The sequence below is a fragment of the Drosophila arizonae genome, chromosome 4 (assembly GCF_054131065.1).
Source record: "Drosophila arizonae isolate 15081-1271.41 chromosome 4, UAZ_ARI_1.0, whole genome shotgun sequence".
Taxonomy (NCBI): Eukaryota; Metazoa; Arthropoda; class Insecta; order Diptera; family Drosophilidae; genus Drosophila; species Drosophila arizonae.
Genome location: NC_142924.1, coordinates 22,734,998 through 22,760,411, shown reverse-complemented (window position 1 = coordinate 22,760,411; position 25,414 = coordinate 22,734,998). Strand labels below are relative to the sequence as shown.

Genomic DNA, 25,414 nt, shown 5'->3' with positions numbered 1-25,414 from the left:
ACAAGATCGGGTCAGCCGCATTGTGGGCCGCATGAGCAGCCTAACTGAAAGTCTGCGTCATATGCATGTGGGACTCAAGCGGAACAATCTGCTGCAGCTCCCTTCGGTGCCAGAGAGCGAAGAGAAAAACGCCATGGGGGACGTTGGGTCCACTCAAACCGATCCACCCGTCCAGCCAAACCTGAATATGCTGGCCGAACGCATTGGGGACTCTGTAGCCTGTCAGACCAAAGAAGACAATTCGTTGACTCAGTAGAAAAACAATTTCCAGTCGTTTATAGTTTATTATTTTGACTAAGTTGTTTATTTTTTCTAGCTGAGAAGGTAGTTTAAAAATTTGTTAATATGACAGGATAAGAAAGCACTCTATATTTAAGCAATCGGGACTAAATTTACTGTATGGAAATAAAAATTTCTCTAGAAGAGTTGAGAGACCAGTTTAGAAAACAAAATTCCTTTTATACTTTGTACATATACGACAATATAATACAATAAAATTATATTGTAGTTAAATTACTTCACATATATGCTCTAAAGTTCGGTCAGATTTTCTGAATTGATTTAATGCGTCGTTCAGATTAAAATGATTGCAGAGTATAGATCTCTTCTTTGGAAACTTTTGCCAGCAAAACAATCCAAAATTTGCAAAGACCTTTGCTTTGTCGAAATTACGCCTCAGGCGTAAGAACTCTGATTCCCAACTGCAGTGTATTTGGGATTTGCAAAATGCAGCAACACTCAACAAAACAGGCAAAGAAAATTGGAAATAATATACTACATATTTATATGTAATGTATGTACTTAAGTGAAATAATAGATTGGTTCTACACCATGGTTCATCTAGCTGCATAAATATTGAAGAATGAAAGGGTATTTTACTTACTTACTAGTAAGAATTTCGAATAAATACCATCGTTGAAGTTTTACCAAAACAACATTCACAATAGTCTTTGGACCATGGAACTACAGTTTGGGGCAACAGTAATCACCCAAGGTATTTTACTGTAATTTTTTTAATACAAAGAAATTTGTTAATTTAATCAATGGATTATTTTACCAAGCTTACACAATTATAATCAGGAATTGAATCTTTTGAATTAAAAGGAAAAGTGAAAAAAGTTTAATTTAAATAACTAAAAAAATATATTCCGAAAAAATGTGTTCTATTGCATATACGAGCGATATTTGTTAAAACTAGTTGTTTGGTCTCATATGTTAAAACCGGATCAAGAGGTAAGTAGAAAGGAAATCCAATTTCAGAATGCCGTCTCATGGGCGTGTCGCGTATGTCAGAATTTGCGAAATGTCAATTCATCTGAGGACTCAACGGTTGGCCGCAGACGCTTCAAATATGTCGACTGGTACATCAAACATAATCCCGGGTTCAAAGCAACTGTCAATAACAGGAGACTGAACTAATAGCATTTCTGATAATCGCACGCACAGCGCCGAGCGAGCATCAGAATCCGTTTTCGACCCGGAGAAATGTGCATTCATGGAAAAATCAAGTTCAATTGAAAACAAAAACGGAAAACGAAATTGAAATCGAAATCGAAATCAAAATTGAAACTGAAGCAGAAGCAGAAACTAAAACGGGAAGAGCAACTGAAACTTGAAGCGAATCACCGTGAAACGGAAATTCATTGATGGGTTTTTGGCACAGCACAGCAAAGGGACCTGCCCAAAGCTGTTTTGTCATTAGGCAGGTCCAGCTCATTGTGAATGACTAAGTCCCTTTATAGACATCCTCTCAATGAGCTTGTCCCGTTATCTCTCGTCTGCTGCTGCTGCTTATGGAAATCAGCACCAGACGAAACTCCTTTGTCGGCTCTCCTGCGAAATTAACATTTCAATCAAATCAATTTTATATGTCTGACTTGTTTTATGCCCGAGCAGTAATAGCATCATCATCATCATCGTCACCGTCATCATCATCATTGTTTTTATCATTATGTCTATTATTATTACTCCCAGCATTTAGTTTGTGTGAGCATTTGACGAGCCAAAAGAAATTGTCGAAATTGATTGATTAAATATTTATTCAGACGGAAGTCCTTACAGTGTCCTGAGGGCCCGACATATTGAGCACTAAATTGTTTGTGAAATGCCACAAATATCTGTGGGCCTTGCCTATGCGTCACTCATTGAGTTATCAAATGGCAACTCATCGAGAAGAATAACAGCAAATAATTTGACTGAAGATGCCAAAATATGTGAGTGAGGGAATGTGAATAGAGACGGATAGATATAGCCTGCATATACATACATATATGTACATATGTATGCATAGAGATAGGAATTTATTCCACTATTAACTATCGTTTATTTTTATTTAATTATACATTTTACAAAACAGATGCTTTGATCTTCCAGCTTTTTCTGGAATGCTTAAGAAAGTAATAAAAAATCCTTTTTAAATTTTTCGAAACAAAATTCAGAATTTTATATATGTGCAAAAATGAATAAAAAGTCCATATACTATAGTCCCCCAGTCTTCTAGACAGCTCTTTAAGTCTAACTTGACTTACCTTTGTACTGCAACTTCCATTGACTTGCTGAAGTCGCAGATGTTTCTCTTTTTAGACAAATGCCTAACTAAACAGCTAGTAGAGAAGCACAGTCGATAAGTTTGACTGTCACTTTGATTGCATATTTATTGAGGCCCGTATATGCCGAGCAGTTGTTATTATTCAACAACTGCTCCTGCTGCTGCTGCTGCGTCATTAAGTTTGTCTATAGACAAAGGAAACACAAACCATTTGTATTGAACACTTGAAGCGACTAGCAGACCCGCAGGAAATCTTAATTAAGCAACTTGTAATGGCAAATCCTAAATGGCCCACAAAAAGGACCCGGTTAGTCCTGAGTCGGGCCGAGGTTGGCTCGACTCGACCCGACACACGTCGGCCACTGATGGCAAACAAAGGCAAATTTCTGTGTTGGTATTGAACAAACGCCAACATTTTGCTGCTAGCCCTGCGCCATACACACACAACGACAAAGCATTCAGCTCCACAGACACACACACACACAAACTCTCACACACATTCATACACAGTGCAAACGTGGAAAACAATTTGGCGGTTTTTAGCACATTTCCGACATTGAATTAGGCTTGGAGATGCTGCCCTTTTTAGAACTTCTTCCCCCTGCTGCCGCCCCCATATATTGTTGCTTGGCCAACCAAGCGGCCATTCAATGACCCTCAGCACATTAGAAGTGTAGCAATTTCAAGTCCTTTTCACTGTCAGCAAGTAGCTAACTGCTGACCCAATATGGGAACATTTAATACTTGTCCATTAAAAATCTGAAAAGATTGTGTGACTCCAAGAAATTCTTCAAGTGTGAACTAAAGGCAATTCGAGCAGCTTAGAATGTATCAAAAATGAGCAGACAATCATGAAAGATGCCGAGTTCCCTTAAATATATCACATAAATGTGAAAACTGATGTTTGCTTGTCAAGGCCTGAGTCATTATTTGAGTACGATTCAAGTAACTTAGCCATTAGTCAACATTTTATAGTGTCAGCTGTCAATATGATAAGCTTAGAGTATTTCCAGCACTCGACTTTATTTTCCCTTGCTTTTATTTATTTAATTTATTTGCAGACTTGCAATGCCATAATATCATTCGCACTTAGGCAGTATTCAAAGTTCGATCTATAATAGGCACATATGTGACATTCAGATAAAACAATTTCTATGGATTATATTACAATATTCTTAATCTTATAATAAAAAGCAGTTCTATTACAGTTCCCTCTGAATCACTTGGCATCACAGTACTTATATGTATGCAGCCCCTCTAATGCATCATCGCATAATGCAAATCGTCTTCATATATTTAATATAACTTCCATTAAGAACATTTGTTGAGACTACTCGTATTCATTTGTTATATTATATTTGTAAATATAAATGCAAAGCTAAGTGAAGTTTTTCCATAGCAGAAGGCATTAAATAAATACATAATTGAGTTAGCCGAGCCTCATAGACTGCGTAATACTCGTTCACATTAACCCAAAAATTTATTCTTACAAATTTGTCATGTACCTATGGGCAGACTATATTAAATGTAAGTCTTTTACAGAAGTGGGTAAATAGTATTCCAAATCTAACAGATTTTCTAACTTAAAATGTCATATACATAATATTTGAATTTAATCTAAATGAAACTTCCATGGTCATTCAATTTTCAGGAAAACTTTTTGTTCTTTATTGAAAACAATTTTTAGTAGTTCTCTACATAAATATTACAATTTCATACAAAATATTCAAATATTCCAATGCAAAATATTTTGTGATCATATGGATTCGCAATTACAATTCATTTGAACCAATACTAAACAATATAATCATACGAGCCTCAACGTTCTCTACTTGATCCCTGGTTTCATTAGGTGCATTAAATACAATAAAAATGCTTTTAAATTATCTCTAATATCTCGTATATCATTCGCAGTCTATTTAAACTTATCTGGTATAATGAATTTCATTATATATCAATCTTTTACTTAACAAATATCTACTATATAAAATTCGGAGATATTCCCTAATATCAATGCCCTGCAGGGTATCCTGAAGTTGCGCATGCTCGTCGAGAGAGCATTTGGGCTGCCTTATGTGTGCATTTGTACATAGCTCATTGCACTAACTCCATGGATGTAACTTGAAATATGCAAAGTTCTGTTTAATGTCCTCGCCGTTGTTGGCCAGTTGGCTATCCAGTTAGGGACAGCAGCGCCGTGTTGGCAAAGTACAGAAATCCCCCTTTGCCTTTGCTAGTTTTAAAGGAGCATGAATTTTTTGTTTTCTTTGGAGGGAGGCAGGCTAGAAAAAAAGAAGAGGAAAACAAATGCAAAATGAGGCAACTTGGGAATGTTGTTCGAAAGTTAGGTCCTGGGCCTTTGGCCACTTTTGCATTTATATTATCACAACTTTTGCGCCAGAGTGGGAACTGGAGCCGGAGCGCTTTCTCATATTTTCCTCATACATATCCCTCGGCCCAAGCATCCATTTGCGACCGTAAGCATGTTGTTGTGTTGTCATCATCATCATAATCATGTTCATCATTGTGAGAACATGAAAAACTTACGCTTGAAACATGTCGCGAATATGTATGCCTCCTGCTCGCATCCTGCATCCTGTCAGCTAGGACAGCGTTACGATGAGATGCGATGTGAAACGAGTAGACAACTTTTCGTGATTTTAATGTCAGCTGAAATGAATTTTCGGGGCAGAGTTTTCTCTTGCTTGATGATGACAAAAATTTTAATGAAAGCTAAAAAGGTGCATTAATACACAGGCACACAGGTCTTAAACGGACGACAAAACATTCAAAACAGTCAAGAAGAAGAGAAGAGAAGAAATAAACTAAAATTCCAATAAAAACTGTCAACGTCGAAAAGTCATTTGCAATGTTTCCTAGCTGAGCATAGGCATATTGATGTAATCCTGCAGCCGCCACATTCGCTTCGGTCCACCCCTCTTCAGTAGCTTGCCCCGGCTATAGTGTTTACACATGAAGGTCTTGGAGCCGCGTGCATCGCGCAGCATCCGGTGCTGGATCGGCTCCTGCCGCATGCTGCAGTCCGTTATGCGCTGAGTGTGAGCGGTAGCCGCCTCAAGGTCGCGGCGCACCCTGATCGCCTTGCTCGTGAGATCGACAAAGATGTAGTCCAGCTCGTGGGATGTGCGGCCCTCCACCTTCATCTTGCCGCAACTGTCCAGGCTGAACGTGGACAACGACGTGTTCGATGATCGGACCAAGCTGATTGCCGACAAGGATGTGTTCTCTCCCATCATCACATCGGGCCGTAGCGGCAAGGTGGAACTCTTTTTGCGGTCCGGCTCATTGTACTTCTGATCCAAACGGTGCACAATATTGACGCAAGTGCGGAGATCGCTCTGTATCAGCTGACAGAGTTCCAGCGCCCGATCAAGTTCTCGATCTTCGGTTTGGATCATTCTATGTGAATGTTTTGTGTGTATTTTGTTCTGTTTTCTAGACGTGTATCACACGAAACAATTTCGAATGTCGTTTAAAAATAATTTCAAGGTGAACTATGTGAATTTATTTTAGTAACTAAACTAATCTATCTAGCACCAAATACTGCCTCAACTGACAGCAAACAACTCTGAATACTTTTCCCACAAAATCCTTCTGAAATTTTCTTGCTCAAGCAAAATACGTTACAAGTGAAATCAAATAAAAATTTCTATTCTCACATTCATTCTCCTGCTCTCTGTATACAATTTTTCAATTACAGTTCAATAAATTAATATATTGTAATGCAGGCAGGTGTATAATGGGATCACATATAAAAGAACGCAGAGTAGTGTACATAGTTAGTTAAAATATTTAAAGAGAAAACCTCGCAAATATATCTCGCTCTCTCTCTCTCTCTCTCTCTCTCTCTCTCTCTCACTTATCTCTGAAAATTATACAAATGAAATAAAAAAGCTGCCAACCTGAAATTCGTAAGGCTCGGAGCGGCGATTACTGTGCAGGAAGGCGTGGCCCAAACGCTACCTGACGGCGACTGTAATGAATACCTGACTGGGGAACTGATTCTGCGACTGTCTGCTGGCAACCCAAGAGCGAGGGCGAGGACGAGGGTGAGGGTGAGGGCAACCTCAAATAGAAAAACAATTTAAACAACGCAAACATCGCTCCATAAGGGAGAGCACAAAAATTAAATTGCCAACGAAACGTTAAAAATGAAAAGCAATTCCAAAAAGCACCAAAAAAAATCTTTCCAAGCCAAAACTGAAACAAATAAAATAACTCTCTAGCCGGGAGGGTCCGATTTATTAGGTGTATATACAAAAGGTACAGGTGCAAGCAAATATAAGTCTGTATGTCTATATATTTCTTTGAGCTAGTGCTTCAAGAGAAGAAAAATTGATCACAGAACAAAATGAAAAGAAAACAAACAAACAAATTGCTAAGAGACAAAACAAAATCTAGTTTTTATTTTAAAATATTAGATTATCTTTAACTTACTAGCAAATTTTTTAGACAGCCTTTAGCTGAGCCATATGGGCAGACTCTAAAATTTTTTATTTACAAAGACAAATATATATATATATATCTTACGTCGGCTGTAGAAATGTTCATTTCTCATGCACTTATCAATAAAATAATAAAAAGACTTTATTAATATCTAGGGGAGCGATCTCAAGAGTAATCTCCAAATAACTGAATATGGCACGATCATACTACAATATTAACATTTGTTGCTCTGGCGACTTCATTTTGAATTGATATAATGACGACATTCTTACGCTTCTAAATAATACTCCATCATATTGCAAAAAAAATAAATAATAAATAAATGATTTGAGTGCTCGATGGCTCAAATATAATATTAAAATATTAAGAAATGTGTTATCAACACATTAATCAAACGTCAGGTGTAAATTTAACAGGCAACTAAAGTTTTTACCGAAGTTATTCGCTGCTCGGTCGACTCGCAGGCCTTGCGATTATCTCGATTACGCAACGCGGCGTATGCGTAATCTGCGTGCAAGCGAAGCTAAGCCAAGCGTAGTGTAAGCCACAGCACATGTACGTGTTTTGTGCTGGCAAAGGTGATATCAAGCATGCCACCGAGCGCAAAGTACTTGATTAGCGAAAAGAAGTGCAAGGCGATGCGGTGCGGTGCGATGCGCTACGTTGCGTTGCGGCTGTCGTTGATGTCGCTTTTGCCGTTGACACCTGTTCGTAGTGATGCAGGTGCAACTGATAGTTGTTTAGTTTGTTGGCTGACTTAAAGTTCTCAAGGAGCTGCGCAGTCAAGCCGTGCGACTTTTGACTAACTGAACATAGTTCGTGCACAGCCAATCGAGTAATGAGTAAAGTTTAAGCAAACAGCAGAAAAGATTTTCCATGCTTTCGATTTATTGGCTGCTGCTGCAATTTTTCAATTAATTCCATTGGCTGGTCAATATTAAAACAAAATTTATTGCTCTGCAAATTTAATAAAAGTGTCTTCCATCCAGCTGAAAAAATTCATAAAATGATTTATTATTTTTCTCCTCTGCTTCTCGTCAAAGCTGGCTAAAGACTGAACAAGCTGTGATTAACAAAATAATAAAAACAAATTGAAATTACGTTATCTTGAATTTGATTTCACACTCAGCTCACTTATATTCGGCTTGAATATAAGATATTTAATATTATATTAAATTTAAATCAGTTTGTCACAAAAAGAATATTTATTAATAAAAATGTATGTATGTAAATAGTTAAAATTAAAGCTGCTGCTGGAAGTTGGTGGAATAATTTTGCTTGAAATGAATCTCTATAGGAAAACTAATTTCAAGGCTTAAAACTATCGATTTAATGGCCCATCAATTGACAGTATCTACTTAAGCCGTGACTAAGCGAATCGAAGTCAAAAGACTTTAAGCCGATTTGGGCTGAAAGGACTGCTCAATGGCGCCATTGTCAGTGCATTATCGGCTTACCATATGCATGAGTGCAGACACGCACACCCACACACACACACACACAGAGAGAGAAATGCAGACACAGGCAGCAGGCTGCAGTCAAATATCGAATGCAGCTTGTGCAGTTGTTATCTACAATAGGTAACTACAGAGTGGGCTTACTTTTTGCCCTGCGACTTTCATTTGTCTTTATCCAATAAATATTTCGTCAGGTCATATGTAGGAGACAGTGGGAAGTCTTGTTATTTATAAGCTGAATATTTAATTCAATTAGCTTATTAAAACATATCATGTATCATATATTTATACATATTCTTGTATATGATTTTCTTTTTACCATGAATTATTATAGAAAATCAATTAGTTTCATATGCCATCGTCATATAAAGTGAATTTAAGGGAGCTCAACTTTAACAATCTTTCTGTACATTAAACCCGTCCTCGTACTTTTATTTATTCCTATTCTCTCCTAACCAGCAACTTTATTAAAACGAAAATCAATTTAAATAAATTGTTCTTACACCTTCAGCATACACATTAGCTGTCCACAATTTATTTACAATAAATATTACGCATACGACACATAATCCCGTCAATCAACAGCAGGCCAATGCTGAGGCCACAAATTTGACAGCTTACAGTTCTGTTTTTCAGGCTGTGCACATATTTACACTTAATTTAGTGAGCGGCGATGAAAAAATCATTGATTGATTGGCATACATAATCCAGTTAACTAAGGTATCCATTGCAGTCAGCCCGGCACCTCATTGGATTTGGGGCTTGAAATATTTGTGCTGTTGAACTGTGATTTATGGCGCTCTAGGCAAAGTAACCAAGCGAAGCTGGCTTCCCTCAGATTTGTGAGTTTTTCATTATACGACAACAATTCTGCTCAGCTTAATCAGCAGGAGTCGGGGCCTGCGTGCCTGCCAGTTGGCCTTCCTGCCGGCATAATTGATGAGGATTTGGGTCAAGGTAGAAAAGTAATAAAGTTTTTTGGTATAAACTTACGTTGTTATTGAGTCTGCAAAAATTTCGTTACATAACTCAAGCTTTACCCAAAAATTTCAAATATATTAAAAATGAGTTTAACATTTTTTGTATAAACCTCTAGAATTATTATAAAATATTTATCAAAATATTTGTGAAATTGAGTTTGCTTCGCATTTTCATATAATTACTAATTGGGCAACACAAATAGCTCTCCGAAAAGTTAAAAAGAATGGAGTCAAATATTAGTTTAGCCAGAGTAAAAATTCTTTAGAACTATTTTGAAAGCCTCACATTAAATGGTACGAAATTTGTAATTTGTGTAATTGAAAAAGCATTTTCAAATTGACTCTATATTAAAGTTTAACGGTCAATTATAATGCACTCACCCACATGTTATATACACATCGATTATACTCTACCCCCGGTAAATAATTCAATGCTCTTGTGGTTTTCATGCTTCGAATCGCTGCGGTTGGAGTAATTTTAATGTGGACTTATTAAACAACAACATTTCACTAAAAATACAACTTAAATAGTGAACAGACTGCTTTAAGCAAACGGGGCGTGGCGTAGTCCTGTCTACTGCTTGTCAATCGAATTCTCATTCGACTCGAATGGGCTTTCCCCATTGGGAACGTCTTGTGCCATTCCATCTATAAATTGGATCATGCGCTCCTCCACTGCATCTTTGGCTAGTTCGTTTCCCGAATCTACGAAATCCGAAAGGTCGGTCGCCAATGCACTGTCCACAGCCAGCTTCATTTCCTGCAGCTCAAAGTTCAGCTGGCGAATACAGAGCAAGCTGGATCGGGCTCGCACCAAGGCCTGGGAGATGCGATCCTTCAAATTTGTCTGCTCGATGCGCATATTAGCCGAGTTCTCTCTGAGGCAGTCCAGTACCATCAAACGATTCTCCATATCGTACAAGTCCATTATTCAATTTCCAATTATATAACTGATTTTGTATTTAGTCTCGTGTATTTTGTCGTATTTATTTATATAAATAGTCACTCTCATGACACATTAATGAGTTTGTTGTAGACGCCTACTTGTAAGCCCACCCAACGCATCACTTGATTGATGATTGCCTAATATGTTTATTTGATTAAGCCGATTATGGCTGACTGGGTAATCTGGTTATCCGCTTGGCCCAGACAACAAATCAATGTCATAATAAACTCGAAATTATGATTCTCATAATACTCATTATGCATAATTTAAGTTCCTGGCAATTAAAGTATTAAAAGCTTGCCTCTTGCTTCTTGCTCCCTTCTTCCTGCTGCCGTTTGTGGGCTGGCATCTCGGCCTTTGTGGGCCTTCGCAGCTGCTGTGCTGTGTGTGCTGCATAATTGATTATCCTATGGGCAAAATGTGTCCTTCGCTTCACTCGACTTCTCTTTCGCCTTGGCCAGCAAAATAAATGCTGTTTAACTTATTGTTGATCTAAATGGCGCTGACAAAGTTCGCCGGATTATATATTTTCTTGAATCTCTCAAGCAGAAACATTAAAATTTCTTTCCAAGTTTCTCACTTTTCCTTAATTTGTTTTGTTAATTGGTCAAAGCAGTTGATTTCGGTCCGGCGCATTAACTCTAAGGCTATCTTGCCACAGCATCTACTGTCGACTGTCGCCTGACCCCTATCTACTGTCCCCTGTCCGGAGGATTGTTTGCCCTAATTGGATTAATTGGCATGCTGCGGATTTGCCTTGAGGCGGTGTGAAATTCTAAAATTTCTTTAGTCTTCGTCTTGACGAAGGTTACGACAATTTAATCCAGAACTGGCTTAAAAGTGGATTCTGGCAACAGTCGATTTTCAATTAAAACTACTTAAAAATGTGTACAGTAAAATAAAATTTGTTAAAAAATATAAATACTTAAGATATATATTTCCAATGCAGTAAATTTGCTCGATTTGGCTTTTCCGCTTTTTCTGATTAGAATATAAAAATTGAACGAAAATGTTCTGAAAACTATGACTACTTGAACAGTTAATCAATTGATATAGTATAATCAAGATACGGCCAAATTCATATCGTCCAAATTGGAATTCATGTTTTGATTATGCATAGAAGATTTTCGGCTGAGCGCCAACTCGTTAAATCGCCAATATTTAGCGATTTGATCAATTTGTCCGCACAAAATGGTAATTCATTCAACAAATATTACGTATACGCAGCGGACGGTAATGAAATATTAAGCCAGGCGCCAGCAACTAAAACAAAACAAACTTTAATCCGAGTCATCAAACCCCCAACGCACTCAAAGCCAAACAATTTGTCGTCAATTTAGCTAGAGTCACACTCACACACGCACACACACACACAGACTGGCGCTCTGCTGTCGTGCTTTACAGTTAAGTGCCGAGGCAGCTAGCGACACCTGTTGCCTTCGAACAGAAACTTCCACTCAATTCGACGCGCTCACTCGTTGCGATGGCGCCGCTCTTCGCACATTTGTTGTGCTCTGCTCTTTCGCCGGCAACAACATTCACGCTCAGTTGTGATTTGGCGGCATCCGACAATCCGGTTTTTCTCACTCTATGCTCTGCGCTGTGTTTCTCACTCAGCGTTGGAGAACTGACGATTCCAGATGTGGCTTTGGCATGCTTTGGACTCAGTTTACAATTCAGTTGTCGCTTGTTAGTCGCCACGTGCGGTTCGGTTGCTAACTTTTTCTCCGGCTCTGGCGCCCTCTTTCAGTCTTTTCCTCAGTCGCGCGTGTGTGACCAAATAGTGCGCAACTTTCTCGCGCGTCGTTGTAGGTGTGTGTGTGTCCCCAGATTGAGGCTGTGTGAGTGTCATTCGCGTGCTTTAATGTACAAATACACCGACAAGTGCCACAGATGTGTAGACAAACAGGCGGACAGTCGAGCGGCCAAGCGGACGGACATTCATTTCCATTGCGTTGACGTTTGCAATTTAGCGCAATCTATATGAATTCTGATTCTGATTCAGATTTTTTTTTTAAATCTTTTTTTCCCCGCATATTCATCATTAATGTATTTTTCACACTACTATCTGTTTGTCTGGTTGTCTGTGTGATTGTTTGCTTGGTTGCAACAAATTTAAAACTGTAATCAAATATCAAGTTTCATTCACAACTTTAATTTTCTTGTTGTGCATTTGCTTTGCCAAAATCATTTTTTATTTGCTTATTCCGACGCCAACGCCGACGCCGCCTCCGATTTGTCTGTGACCACAAAACTTGGCTCGCTTGATTTTATTTGGCTGCTTCACTGGTGAAATTATGTTTATAAAACTAAAAAAACAAATAACAAACAAAAAGAAAACGAGTCGAAAATAATGTTGTAATGCAAGGGAAGTTACTGAGATCTTTCCCAGAGTTTACCAGACTTGGCTGCATGCCGAATTGACAAAATAATGCATTAAAATAATTGCAAAAATTGTGCGTTGCGTGATTTCTATATGAGCAAGTCAGTAAATGTATTTCTCATAAATTTGATAAATAAAAGATAATTAAATTTGATTTTTAAAAAATGCAAATGAGATCTTAATTCTGAGAAAAAAAAGTAATTAATGCGGTAAATATATCAGGAAAATATAAGAGTGTTTTAACAACCAAACCAAAATTAATGAATAAATTAATATATCAATAATATTTTCTTTAGAAATATAATACATTGAACAGTGGTATACAAAATTTTGTATAAAACAAGTAAGAAGGCTCTAGTCGAGACTGCTCGACTAGGAGATATCCTGAACCCTCTAAGCTGATACTCTAATCATTCCGCACTTCTTTTATGCACACATACACATGCATCCACACGTACGCATAAGCCTGCGCTCTGCTAACTGCGCAGTAAGCAGCGACTGCGCTTGGGCTGCGTTGCAATGTGGGCAATATTATAAGAATTTATTTGTTAAATAATTTCTTTTGTAGACCTACAATCTTAATGAAACTTTCAGAACGTAATCATAATGTTCAAATGTATGTACATTCCAAAGCACAAGTCTCTAGTACTTGAAATGCGGGCGAAGGGGGCGTGGTATCCAAAATCTGTAAATTACAAAATCTTTGTATTCATTAACTTTATATACAACGCAAATTTGAAGACTCCAGGTTTAAAAGTGTTCAAATTAGGCTAAAAAAACAAAATCAATTTTTCGATTATTCTCGATAAAAAAGTTATCGGATGATTTATCGAAAAAATAAAGCAAACTCGTACTGCGTATGGTACACACGAGTATGCATGCCAAATTTCAGCTCTCTAGCTCTTATAACTTCTGAGATCGACGCACTCATACGGACGGACGGACGGACGGACGGACGGACGGACGGACGGACGGACGGACGGACGGACGGACGGACGGACGGACGGACGGACAGACGGACAGGGCTATATCGACTCAGCTCGTCACGCTGATCAAGAATATATATACTTTGTGGGGTCTGCCACGCCTCCTTCTGCCCGTTACATACTTTTTCACAAAACCATTATACCCTGATTTCCCATTTTCAATGGGTTCAGGGTATAAAAAAGATGTCAATAATCATTTCATACACTTTAAATGATATAGATACATATATTACAAAAAAGACAAATCAATCCATAGGGTATTTTTTTGTCTAACCAGCAGAAAGCAATTATCATAATTGCTTGTTTGTTGCTTTACAAATATTTAATTAAGTTAAACATATATTTACAACAAATTGTCTTAGTTTAACCCGAGTGCACAAATGTTTAGAACAAATAGCAAGTTCGATAAGAAAACGTGCTTAGAGATTATTCAAAAGTAGATCATATATTTTTACGTATACTCCATGTATACATAAATTTATTCACAGGCCGCTTCAGCAGTCGCACAGCAGACAGCTGTAAAAATTATACATACATACATATATGCCATTCTGAATGTTCTACATTTGTGTATATTATATTTACGCATTTATTAATATCGATGTTTGTTTCCAACAGATAAATACATATATATTTTTGTACTCATTCATAAAAGTGAAATGAGTATATTGGTTGGCTTCTTGTCCGCTTGTCTGTCTGAATGAACGCAGACCATTTCAATGCTGCTAATGCAGCACTCTTGAACCTTGAGTTCAATTTGTTTTGCAATTCAACCAATAGGCACGTGGCAAATCGGAAAATACATTTTATAGTATATCATTTATGATGCTTTAGTATGGTAATTTAAGTGCCAAAGAGTTGAAATAAATCTTGTTTTATACAATTTTTCAACAAAAACCTAAAAGACAGCGACTAAATTATATATATACACCAATTGAGGGCGTGTCAAACAGGAACATTAATCTGGCAGCGTTTGGGATGTGGATAAGCATTCTGCAGTCGGTAATGCCTATATTTGACTTATTATATATGTGTATGTGTTTTTGTCTCTATTCAGACACAGTCTACAAATTTCATGCGGAAAACGCTGCGTATGAGTAATTTCTAGCACTTTTAAGTATTGTTGCAAGTTCGAAACCAAAAACTGTTTTCTATTTTTAATATGAATAGTGTTATATTTGAATACTTGGTTTAAGTACCAATTTGACGCTGGTAATGCAAAATCGCGATTTGGTTATGTGGAGCTCAAATCTTCTGATAGCATTTCATGTACTAAAAGTCACTTAATCCTATGCAAACTTTTCTCCATGTATTTATTTTCAGCTCTCACTGCAATAAATACACAATAGTATTAAAGCACACACAGAAAAACTAGGCTTTACTTATAGGAAATACCCCGAAATGCCCCTCTCGGAAGTACCCACCAATTAAAAATGTACAATACACAAATAGATACACAAATATTGATTGTCATGGTAGTGAGATCATTACTGTATGGTTGAGAATCCACCTTTACGCTTAGGGATCTTTCGGAATTCCCCAAGCAAGACGTCGACTTTGCCTGATTTGCTGCGGTCATCGGCTCTCTGACTTTCCCTTATACATAGTATTTTCCACACATACAAATGAATTTATTGCCATTACAAATGCAGTAAGCTGCACTCAGCATAGTTCTTCTGCTTCTAACTAAAACTCTAGCATTTATTTAATATTTTTGACCTTAAAATAAGAAAAATTTACAATTTATAATTTCCAGTCGAGTAAGCAATATATTAAAATAAAATTACTTTGTAGGCGGGGCTTACTCTTACAGCCCGAAGTCCCTAATTAACAAGCGTGATTCTAAAGTACAACAGACCTTATCAATGATATTGCTCACTCAGCTATTCAAGTGCTACATATATGTATATACGGGTACAAAAACTTTACTTATCATAACGAAAAATCTTGTTTGAGCGGAAAAATTTAATTATTAAATAATATTACAATTGTAAAGCATGACGTTTGACCAATCGCATTTAAATCAGCAATTATGCATTAATTTAATATCTGAGCGTGTTCAATTGTAACTAATTAAATTTTAGATGAATTCACAATTATAATTACTGTAAAGTATATTATATTTTAAATAAAAAGGGTAATTTATGACCTATACCAGTTCAATGGCAGTGAAAAAAAAAAAATACAAATTACATTTGTTAAATTTTATTAAATTATATGTTATATTGAAAGTAATATTTTATATCCAAAAGAGTTTTTCTTAGACTTCAGCTGACTCTTATTGTTGCCCCTTAGATTCAGTCAAGATCTGTAAACGTTTCGCAACTCTCTTCGAAAACAAATCTTTTTAAAAATGGAACCTCAGCCAGAGAAAGTCAATATTGAAATACTCGTGATGCGAGAATTTATGCTAAATGCTGAATGAATAGCTTCTACTGTGTGGGCTAGGGCTAGGTCTAATGTGCCTGTGCCTTGCGAACATTTCTATTTACAATTAAAAGCCTCGCTATTTGCCAACTATTGAAAGGCTGGCCGTATTCAATACAAGTTATATCTTATATGGCACGTAAATCAGATAAAGCAACAACATAAACAAGAAGTTAAATGAATTGATTAATTTTAACGAGTGGTCGCTGCTGCGGCAGCAGCGTCCACTTAACGGGATGTCCACACCACAGAGTGTAAAGAGGAAAGACTGAAAATTATAAAAATAATTAAGCAGCAGCTGCAACAACAACAACTACAGCAACAACAACAACAACAATAAGGAAGGCTCGACAAAAGTTGACAATTTTAATGATGTTTTAAAAGTCGACATCCGAGGCTTTTGTGCCGCTTAATTAACACTTTTGCAGGCGTGCGGCAGGCAGGCAGGCGGTGTGTGGGAGGCGTGTCAGTATGGGACTTCAAGTCTACAATAAGCTGGCTGGTTATTTAGGGCCTCATGCTCACATTTCCCTTTTCTGTTCTTTTTTTATGAATATTAAACTGAGATCTGCGCCAGCAAATCGTTTGCGATAGTCAACCGAAAACCGTGCGGATTTGTAGAGTGCGCACTGAATTTATGCAAAATTCTAATAGGAATTCGCATTCGCATTCACATTCGAGTTTCAGCTCTTTCTTTTTTTTTTCTTCTATTTCCTTTTATTTTCATCTACATTCTATTTTTGTACTTTTTGACATATTGGAGTTTTGCGGCAGCTTCATGGCGCATTCAAGTGGCCCCATTCACCAAATGAAACTGAGTATACAAAAAAACCAAAAAGAAAAGGAAAATAAAAATAAAAACCAAAACTTTTCTACACGGCCAATTGGGCATTTAAGTCGTGAATTCAAAGCTGGCTTCGCCCCGTTTCGCGCTTTGGCTGAATTGACAAAACAGCTGCAATGGTCCACGGTTGGGGCTGATGGAGCGAGCTGAAGCTGATGTTGGTACGCAATTTTCATTAGGCCTGCAATATTTACGTACGGCACAATTTGAGGCTCCTTTGAATTACGTATGCGCAACGTGTTACGCGCGCGTAGTAAAATGCGTCAAAGCCCAAATAAGCAAAAGTAAATACCAATAAAAGCGCCAACAATGACTGTCAAAATACAAAATACCAAAAAAAGAGGCAAGAAAAACAACAACAACTGTGTCCCCTCAGAAAGGTAAACAAAATGCGCCGAAAAGGCAAACATTTGCCAACGAAATGAGCTAATTAGATGCCCATTAAAAAGTCATATAAATTTGTTGTACTCGTGTTATCCCTCATCCCTCATCCCTTTAATGTTGGCTCGCCTGGACTCAGCTGGGTGATTAATTTTCATATTATTACTGAATAAAAATAACATCAAAGAATGACCACCTCTTGCTGGTCGAATATCAAATACTCTTTAGCTCTTTAACTTCTATGGAGCCTATGGAGCGGGCAATTTTATAAATTACTTCCAAGTTAGATTTTCAGTGAATTTTATTTGAGTACAAAATATATATAAACTAAAAAAAAAAAAAACTAATGCATACAAAAAGTTAAAAAATTGTTTTTATTTAAAAAAAAGGGAAAAGTTTATAAAGCCAAAGTTTTACATAGATTATACTGCTTCATATTTCACAAATGCAATATAATATCTGCTACAAGAATGTAGAAGGGTCCAGCACGAAACGAAAAAAACGAACAGATCTGGACATTACACGGAAAGGTCGAGTGCTGGGGCGGAGGAAAAGAAAAACATGTTTCACCTTTATCCATATTTATGCATAATGAGAGTGTCGACGAGTATAATTAACAGTGAAAGGCAGCTCGTGCGTCAAATGCGAATATGCAGCAACGACGCACGCTCAATGACCTTTCACACATATGAACATAGCCACACATAGCCACACACTCACACACACACACATTCACCTTCGCATGCCTTCAATACATTTGCTTAAATTAAATGCAACATATTCATGAATGAAGAAAACTAGCACGCCCTGAATGCGGCCATTTTGTAGTTACATTCAAAACACGCCATTTTGAAAGTGGCATACCATACGCCATATGCATACAATTCCTTTATGCCTTTATGCTAAACGATTCCTTTCACATAATTTGAAGCTCACACACTGCATAGCAGCGTGCAAAAGACCCCCAACAAGAGCAATGAGTATCATCTGCATTCAACTTAATTTTGTTCAATTTAATCCACTGTAAACATGTTGCATGATGAACAAGTTTTCAATTTTTTTTAAATATAATAGAGCTATCGAATTAAAGCTGCTTTTGATTATATTCATTTGCAGTTTTAATCCATTCAAATTAACAGCTTTTATTTTATTATGAACCATTTTTTATACGATGTATATTCATCAAATAGTTTCTATCATCTATTATTTATTCAAGTTTTTATCGATATACTAAAATACGTTTAAATATTGTTTAAGCCAAATAGTAATAGACCCGTTAATCTGTGATTTATTCTATTTCAATTGGCATCTTTTATTGCAAAGATAAACAAATATTTAAATTGAAGTACAAATGCAAATAATAGTAATATGTAGCTGTGTAATGTGTGAAATGCGAGCTGTTTGGAATGAACTGTCAATTAATTTCATTTTTATATTAAACACAAATCATGACATGATACAATATGAATACAGAATATATTATTACAATTGTTTTTCATAGCAATTTTTGCCATTTCCCATTTGACGGCTTTTAATATTTATTAACCTAATATTTAATTAAAAACCTGACGTACTCGTTCCAATTATAGAAGTCAGTTCAAACGAGCCAATGGTAGGCATATAATATATATATAGGAATATAGCCATAGAAAATATAAAATATATATGTTGCTCAGATAATAAATCTTGCTTTGAGCAAACTTGCATTTGCTCACAGTTCTTATCGAACTACTTTACTGTGTTATCATTGGAATATTTATTTTAAATTATAATTATTAACATCTTCTGACGTATATACTATGTTTGTCGTATACAAATTTAATAAAAATTCTCATCATCATCTCACCATCATTAATTTTGATATTTGAAAAACTAGCCTTTTCTTCTTAACCAAGCAACAAGGTTTAAAAACTGATTATTTAATCTATTCTCAATCTATTTTGTCATAAATCAGCAATTTCGTACGCAAGCCCATACTAAATCAGTCTTTTGATTATACAAAACTTTTTGATTAAGAGGGCAATGCATCAATTCTCATTCTAATCTCTTTTATCTACAACAAACCGACAAACACCGCCAACTTCCTAAATGGCTAATAATATGAGATTATCGCTAGAGCACAGCTGCCATTGTAAACTTTTATGGCAACAGATTTGTAAGCGCTGCCCTAATTAATACAATAACAAATTACAAACATTTATCTCATTCACACACAGACAGAAAATTCTAAAAAAAAAAATAAGTAAAAGCACCAACCAAACTTTTTATTAAGCGCTAGTTTTAACCCCTTCACCCCGCTCCCTTCAGCTCCAGCCAGAGCCACAGCCACAGCCCAGCGCGCTCATTGAGGAGACGCGTCCGCTTGCCCTTAGCATTTTGGCACAGCCGGCGGACACGGCACAAGTGGCACTTCAATTAAAATGATTGTCTTCATGTTGGCCAACCCCACAGAGAGGCTGTCAGCGGAGCGGGTGTCAGTCAGTCAGTCACTATTCCAGTCAGTAACGAGCTGCCACAGTACGCCCTCTCATTCATGCCTCATTGTGGAGCAACGGCAGCTATAGCAGCACTTAATGTGCTGAAAATAACGCACTTACACGTACTTGTCTAATTCATTTAATTACGCTCACAATTACTGTAATTCTGTTTGTGAGCTGCAAAAATATAAAAAGTCTTTCACGCATTTGTCTTAGGTTTCACATTTTTATTAAAAAGAAAACCGAAAAAAAACAGGCAAAGTTTTCAAAGAATTTCCGTCATAATTGAATTAGGTTACTTGTGCTCAGTGCTGGACTTTATGGCCGAATTTTATCTTATCACTAACTAGTAATATTAAAAAAACACTAGTAATTGTGGTCTGGTCGGCTATGCTCGACTTAAAGATACCCTTCTGTTAGCGGTGTAAATTGAACAACTGGAAATTTCCTTTAAGGATTTAACTTTAAAAAATTATATTACCCAGCTAAAATTACAAGAAATAGTATAATTAAAATACCCTAGATAAACTTAAATAACTGGTACAGGTAAAAGCTATACCAAACAGATTAGTAATAAAACTCATGATCAGAGAGAGACAGAGACAGTCAGAGACAATATAATACCGATTATTGTACATATAAAACAAACTACTTTTCTATTAAAGCCTTGAGAACCTAGCCACAGCTTCTATATGTATCTATAACAAATCGAACTAGTAATTATTCAAAATGATCTCAATACTATCCTCATCAGTCATCAGGGACAGAAATTTTAATTACATAAATCTCAAAAGTCTTCTAAAAATAATTGTTTAAGTTCGAATGAAAAAAGTAAATATGAACTCAAAACTGAAAATTCCATTTTGGTTGCTTGAATGAAAATGTGCAGAGCACGCTGCAGTCAAAATCCATAAATATGTCTGATTGGCATAAACAAGGTAGTACAAGTAACGATAATGGCCACTCAGAGTCATTAAATATGTCATGTGAATGAGATCGATAAGATTGTGTTGTTAGCCGATTATGTTATCGTATCTTGGCAATTTGCACTATAAATTTTAACTTTTAACTTTGCCTTCGCCACAGCTCAATCCACTTTCTGTTCCAATCAAGCTATGAAATGCAATTGGAAATTAGACATTTACTGAAATACCAAAGGCCCAGAGCGGAGACGAATATGTGTTGAATCTATTTGCATTTGTAGCATCTATGAAATGTTCATAAAGCTTGCAAATAATGCACAATAGACCAAGTATAAACAGCCAGGAACTTTCCTTTTGGGTCTATTGGCCTAATGGTTTGCTTACACCCGCCTTCCTCTCTCCCTTCCTTTGTTAGAGTGTGTTCCTTGAAGTTTTGCATTTTCGTGAAGTTTCGTTCCTGGTTTGCGTTTCAACAATCAACAGAGTCTTGAATATGTTTGCTTGCTGCGAGCTGGCCAAAAACAAAGACAGAACCCATATATATAGCAGTTACATACAGATCTGCACCTCTCGCTAGGGTCGTACATATATATGTAGGGCCTGCTGTGGTGCCAAAATCAATATTTAAATTAAAGCAACAATGTTTTGAATTCGTAACGTAAAATCAGAATACACTGTAAAATATGAAAGAAGATATTTATATAAATATATACCAATACATATATATATATATAGATATATGTACATTAGAGATACATATGACTGGGGCCAGAACAAAAGACTTGGAGACCTTGTAACAGTTTGCAGTGGATGTTTTGGTACACTGAGAAAAAAAAACAGTGATATTTACCAAGAGTACAACAAAGTTAAGAGCTCCTTTTGCAATTCCCATTAAGAAAACTCTAATTTTGATTAAAAATTTCTGAAGCGCCGCACCTATTTGTAATTTTCAAATATTATATAATATATTCATATTTTCATAATATTTTTCCCAGTGTGCATAAGGCTGGGAAGTGGCCGTGTGGGGACGACTGTTGCTAATTTGTTGCTTTTGTGCTGGATGCTAGTCGTATTTTTTTACATCCGAGCACTTTGGTATTGGTCGGTCGACTATTGTATATGGGCTGGCTGGCTCTGCTTGTTGTGTCTTTTAATTAATAGCTTTGTCGGCGCTTGGTCGCTCCTATTGTCACTTGGCAATGAGCTGTGACCGAAGGCATTAGCTTTGATTAGTCTGCAATGAGCTTTAAGATGGCCCTGTGTGGGCGTCCGTGGGCGGGCGTGAGAACAGCTTTAAGGATTACTAAGCAAATACTCAACAAAAGATGGAACCTTCCCAGCGACTTAAGTGGGGTTTCATTACTGCTCGTGAATGGAATTCATTTCCTAGCATTACCGTTTATCGAGTACAATCTCTTGAGCTCATCTGTTGGACCTCCTCTCGGGCTCCTTTAATACTATTGCACTCTATTAACATAGGCATATCCCGACCTTTAACTGACGTCCCTATTAAAACACCTCTGAGCACGGCCATTGATTTAGTCGAACAGTGCAATCCATTCCAAAGGCGAATGTATTGAAACCCATTATCAAAGGGCCTTTTAGGAGACAATAATACAAAGTACTTTAATCATCATGAGTTGTTCCTGTGGGGCAGACAGCCGAAGTAAGCTGAAAGTAATTGGCTGATGGCCCAAGCAAACTATACGAGGACATCTTTAAGCCAACTGAGGAGCCTGCCTGCACTTCGAGCTAAAACAGGGTGCAAATGAAAGTGCCGTCTGAGAGTATTTGCCACAAGCTGTTGCCAGTCTCAGCATTTGTTTGTTGCCTGACTTTTCATTGTTGCAGCTTCATAAATAAGTATATAAATTTTATTTTCTACTGTCGCTCCAAGGCAGAGGGAGATAGCGAGAGAGTAAGAGAGACAGCTGAACAAAGGTTGGCACCATAAAATTGTCACAGTTTCTGTACATATGTCTGTCTCTCAGTAAGAATGTAATTGTATATATATGTGAGTGTATATGTGTGTGTATACAATGCTTATTAATGTCAGCCATAAAGCAAATTGCATGTGCGTCCATTTAATACCCAAACATCTGCCCAAGGCCATAAAAACTTTGCTTCAAGTTTTCCAGCTAAATTAAAAGCTCCTTTAGTTCGCCTTTGGCGTGTGTGTGTTCGTACGGGTGTGTTTGTAAGGAAAACTAGTTTTAATAATGTGACAGACTTAAGTGAAATATAAAAGTATTTTATTAACCGCAACTTTATGCAAACATCAAAACGTCATAAAAGCAACGCCTTTAGCAACAACAACAACAACCCGGGACCAAAGTAAATTCACTCTGCGCCAGTTTCTGTTGCTACACCCGTACATATGAAGATTAAATGATAAGAATATTTATTTAATTTAAGGCGTCTCCAAATGCCATCCAAACGAGTCCATGAAATGCCTGCAGCACAAATGTTTTCTAAACAAAAATTGTCCTGTTATGGCTAAACAAGCAAATATTGATTCAATTTTGTGCCCAACAAGAAAAAAAGTCATTTCAAATAATGGAAATAAATATTGGATATGCGAATTTCCATTTGCTTTTATTAAATTATATAAAAACACAAAATTCGTCCACCTTCGGCTTTCTTTACTTTCTGTACATCGAATGAATCTTTTGTCTCATACATACATATGTACATCAGATTTTGGACGAACTAGATCTATCCCTTTGATTTCATGTGCTAGAGCGAGACAGCTACTTTGTCTTGATTTCTAGCACACCACTGTTAAAGCTAGGTGTGACACTGTTAATAATTTAGTGATGGCAATGTTAGCCGAATAGTAGAAAACGAATTCAAATTTAAAGATGTTAAAAAAGCCTGCACTCCAATGATTTAAACCATTATTACCTCACTATCACACATATTTATTAATTTGTATCAATCAGTTCTCACACTAGTAATTAGAATATTCTGCTGACAGAGTATAATTTTATTTTCAAATGACAACGGAGTTTCTCTTTGAAATTTACTGTGCTGCAACTCGCAACGATGCATTAATCAATAAGTAAGCACTTTGCATCAGTTTATCTCATATGTAGCTGTCAACAAATTGGTGACATATTGATCGGGATACAGTCAAACTTCGCAGCGCGCTTAAGCTAGGCCCAGTGAACTGATAAGGTGATAAGCAACGGCCAACAATGAAAACAGTTAACGTCACGCTAAATCCTCTGCATTAAAGAACACTTCAGACAGCATTCACATTGGCTCCAGTTGGTCGGTCTCGGTCTCAATAGTTTGCTAATTGGCTGGTGCCATAAAACTTTATTACTTTCGAATAAGTTTCTTTGCAGAGCTAACAGAAATAAATAAAAAATATAAAAAATACAGATTGCACTGCTGCCGGAAAACTTGTAACTTGCCTGACAACCCAGTTAAGTATCTAAATGTTATAGCAACATTTTGTTGCATACATTTTGGCTGCTGGAAAAGCTGTTCTGATTCATGTGCCCTGCATTTTAGGACTTGGGCATTAAAAAAGATTATTTTCAGCTTACGGCTGTCAGAACAACACGAAGCACGAAGTGAATGAAAGCAAACTAAAAGTCAAAAAGAATCATACGAATGGACTCAATCTTATTTGTATTAGAATATTGGATTATAAATGAACTATCTTATGCATCACATTAGCTTCAAAAAAGTGTGAATATCATTCGATAATTTTCCATTTTTACTGAAATACGTATTTAAGTATTTATAATCGCATTTATAGATATATATAGGTAGATACTTAAGCTTCACAAAGGTCATGTAGCCATGTTATTTGCTAAAGTCTTTAATTAAGCCAGCTTAAGAGCTAAATTCAACAAAATCTTTTGTGCATCCGAAATATACTGAAAGTGTTAAGCCACGAATGTGTGAGTTGACTTTAGAGATTTTATAATCTAATAATACTTTATGATTAATTTTATTCATTTAATGTATAAAGTTTTAAATACGAACTCATGTAACATTTCCTCTCTTATGCGATATAAAAGCATGAGTGCGGAGCAGAAGTAGAGGAATCAGTTATGCGAATGCAGCTCTTCATTTAAGTTGGCCATCTGTTTATGCCACAACGTGGTGCGGTACAGATTGTGGAATTTTATACGCAAAGTGTATGTATATATAAGCAAATCAGATAATAAATGGAAGGAAAAGAGTAGAGAAGGAAAAGAGCCTGCAGCAGCTGTGCTCGCCCGGAGTGCACGCTCAGCTGCTTAACTCTGGCTTGCTTAACATTTTAGCTTAACATTTAGCGGGAAATTTAATATCTCCTGATTAAAAGTAAAATGTAATTACGTAAAAATATAAGAGTTTTGTATTAAAGATTGCATTTTCCGATTTACGCACTTCAATTGCATATGCTTTAAATGCTCTGGCGTAAACTACGTATCCACAATTTCCAAAGCAGTTATAATGGCCCCACATCAGTTGCACCTTCTGTGCTCCTGCTCCTTCCCCTCCTGGTGCTCCTCTTCTGGTGCTCCTGCAGCCTTCAGTTGGCCCATGATGCTGCCTTTTAGAGGCGTTTCTGCAATGCGGCGAATGCACTGAAA

At 36.8% G+C, this 25,414-nt stretch overlaps 3 protein-coding genes across 7 annotated transcripts in view; 1 reads left to right on the top strand and 2 right to left on the bottom strand.

Moving 5' to 3' along the window:
- The window catches only part of ome (dipeptidyl peptidase 4 omega), an 84,734-nt gene that overhangs the window by 23,921 nt on the left and 35,399 nt on the right, over window positions 1–25,414 (top strand). Inside the window, exon 1 of one of the 5 annotated variants that reach the window (XM_018007052.2) lies at window positions 12,061–12,239. The exons of 1 other annotated variant lie outside the window; for it this stretch is intronic. The gene's annotated coding sequence lies outside the window, so the exon portion shown is untranslated. Of the gene's footprint in view, window positions 1–12,060; window positions 12,240–25,414 lie in introns of those variants that run through there. 3 more of the 5 variants (XM_018007053.2, XM_089468205.1, XM_089468206.1) reach the window with 3 other exon arrangements.
- LOC108613542 (uncharacterized) lies at window positions 5,243–6,215 on the bottom strand. The gene has a single exon (XM_018007074.2). The coding sequence runs from the start codon at window positions 5,965–5,967 to the stop codon at window positions 5,425–5,427; it is 543 nt and encodes a 180-aa protein (XP_017862563.1). The 5' UTR covers window positions 5,968–6,215; the 3' UTR covers window positions 5,243–5,424.
- Window positions 9,896–10,504, bottom strand: LOC108613546 (uncharacterized). The gene has a single exon (XM_018007079.2). It carries the CDS (start codon window positions 10,378–10,380, stop codon window positions 10,027–10,029), a length of 354 nt encoding a protein of 117 aa, XP_017862568.1. The 5' UTR covers window positions 10,381–10,504; the 3' UTR covers window positions 9,896–10,026.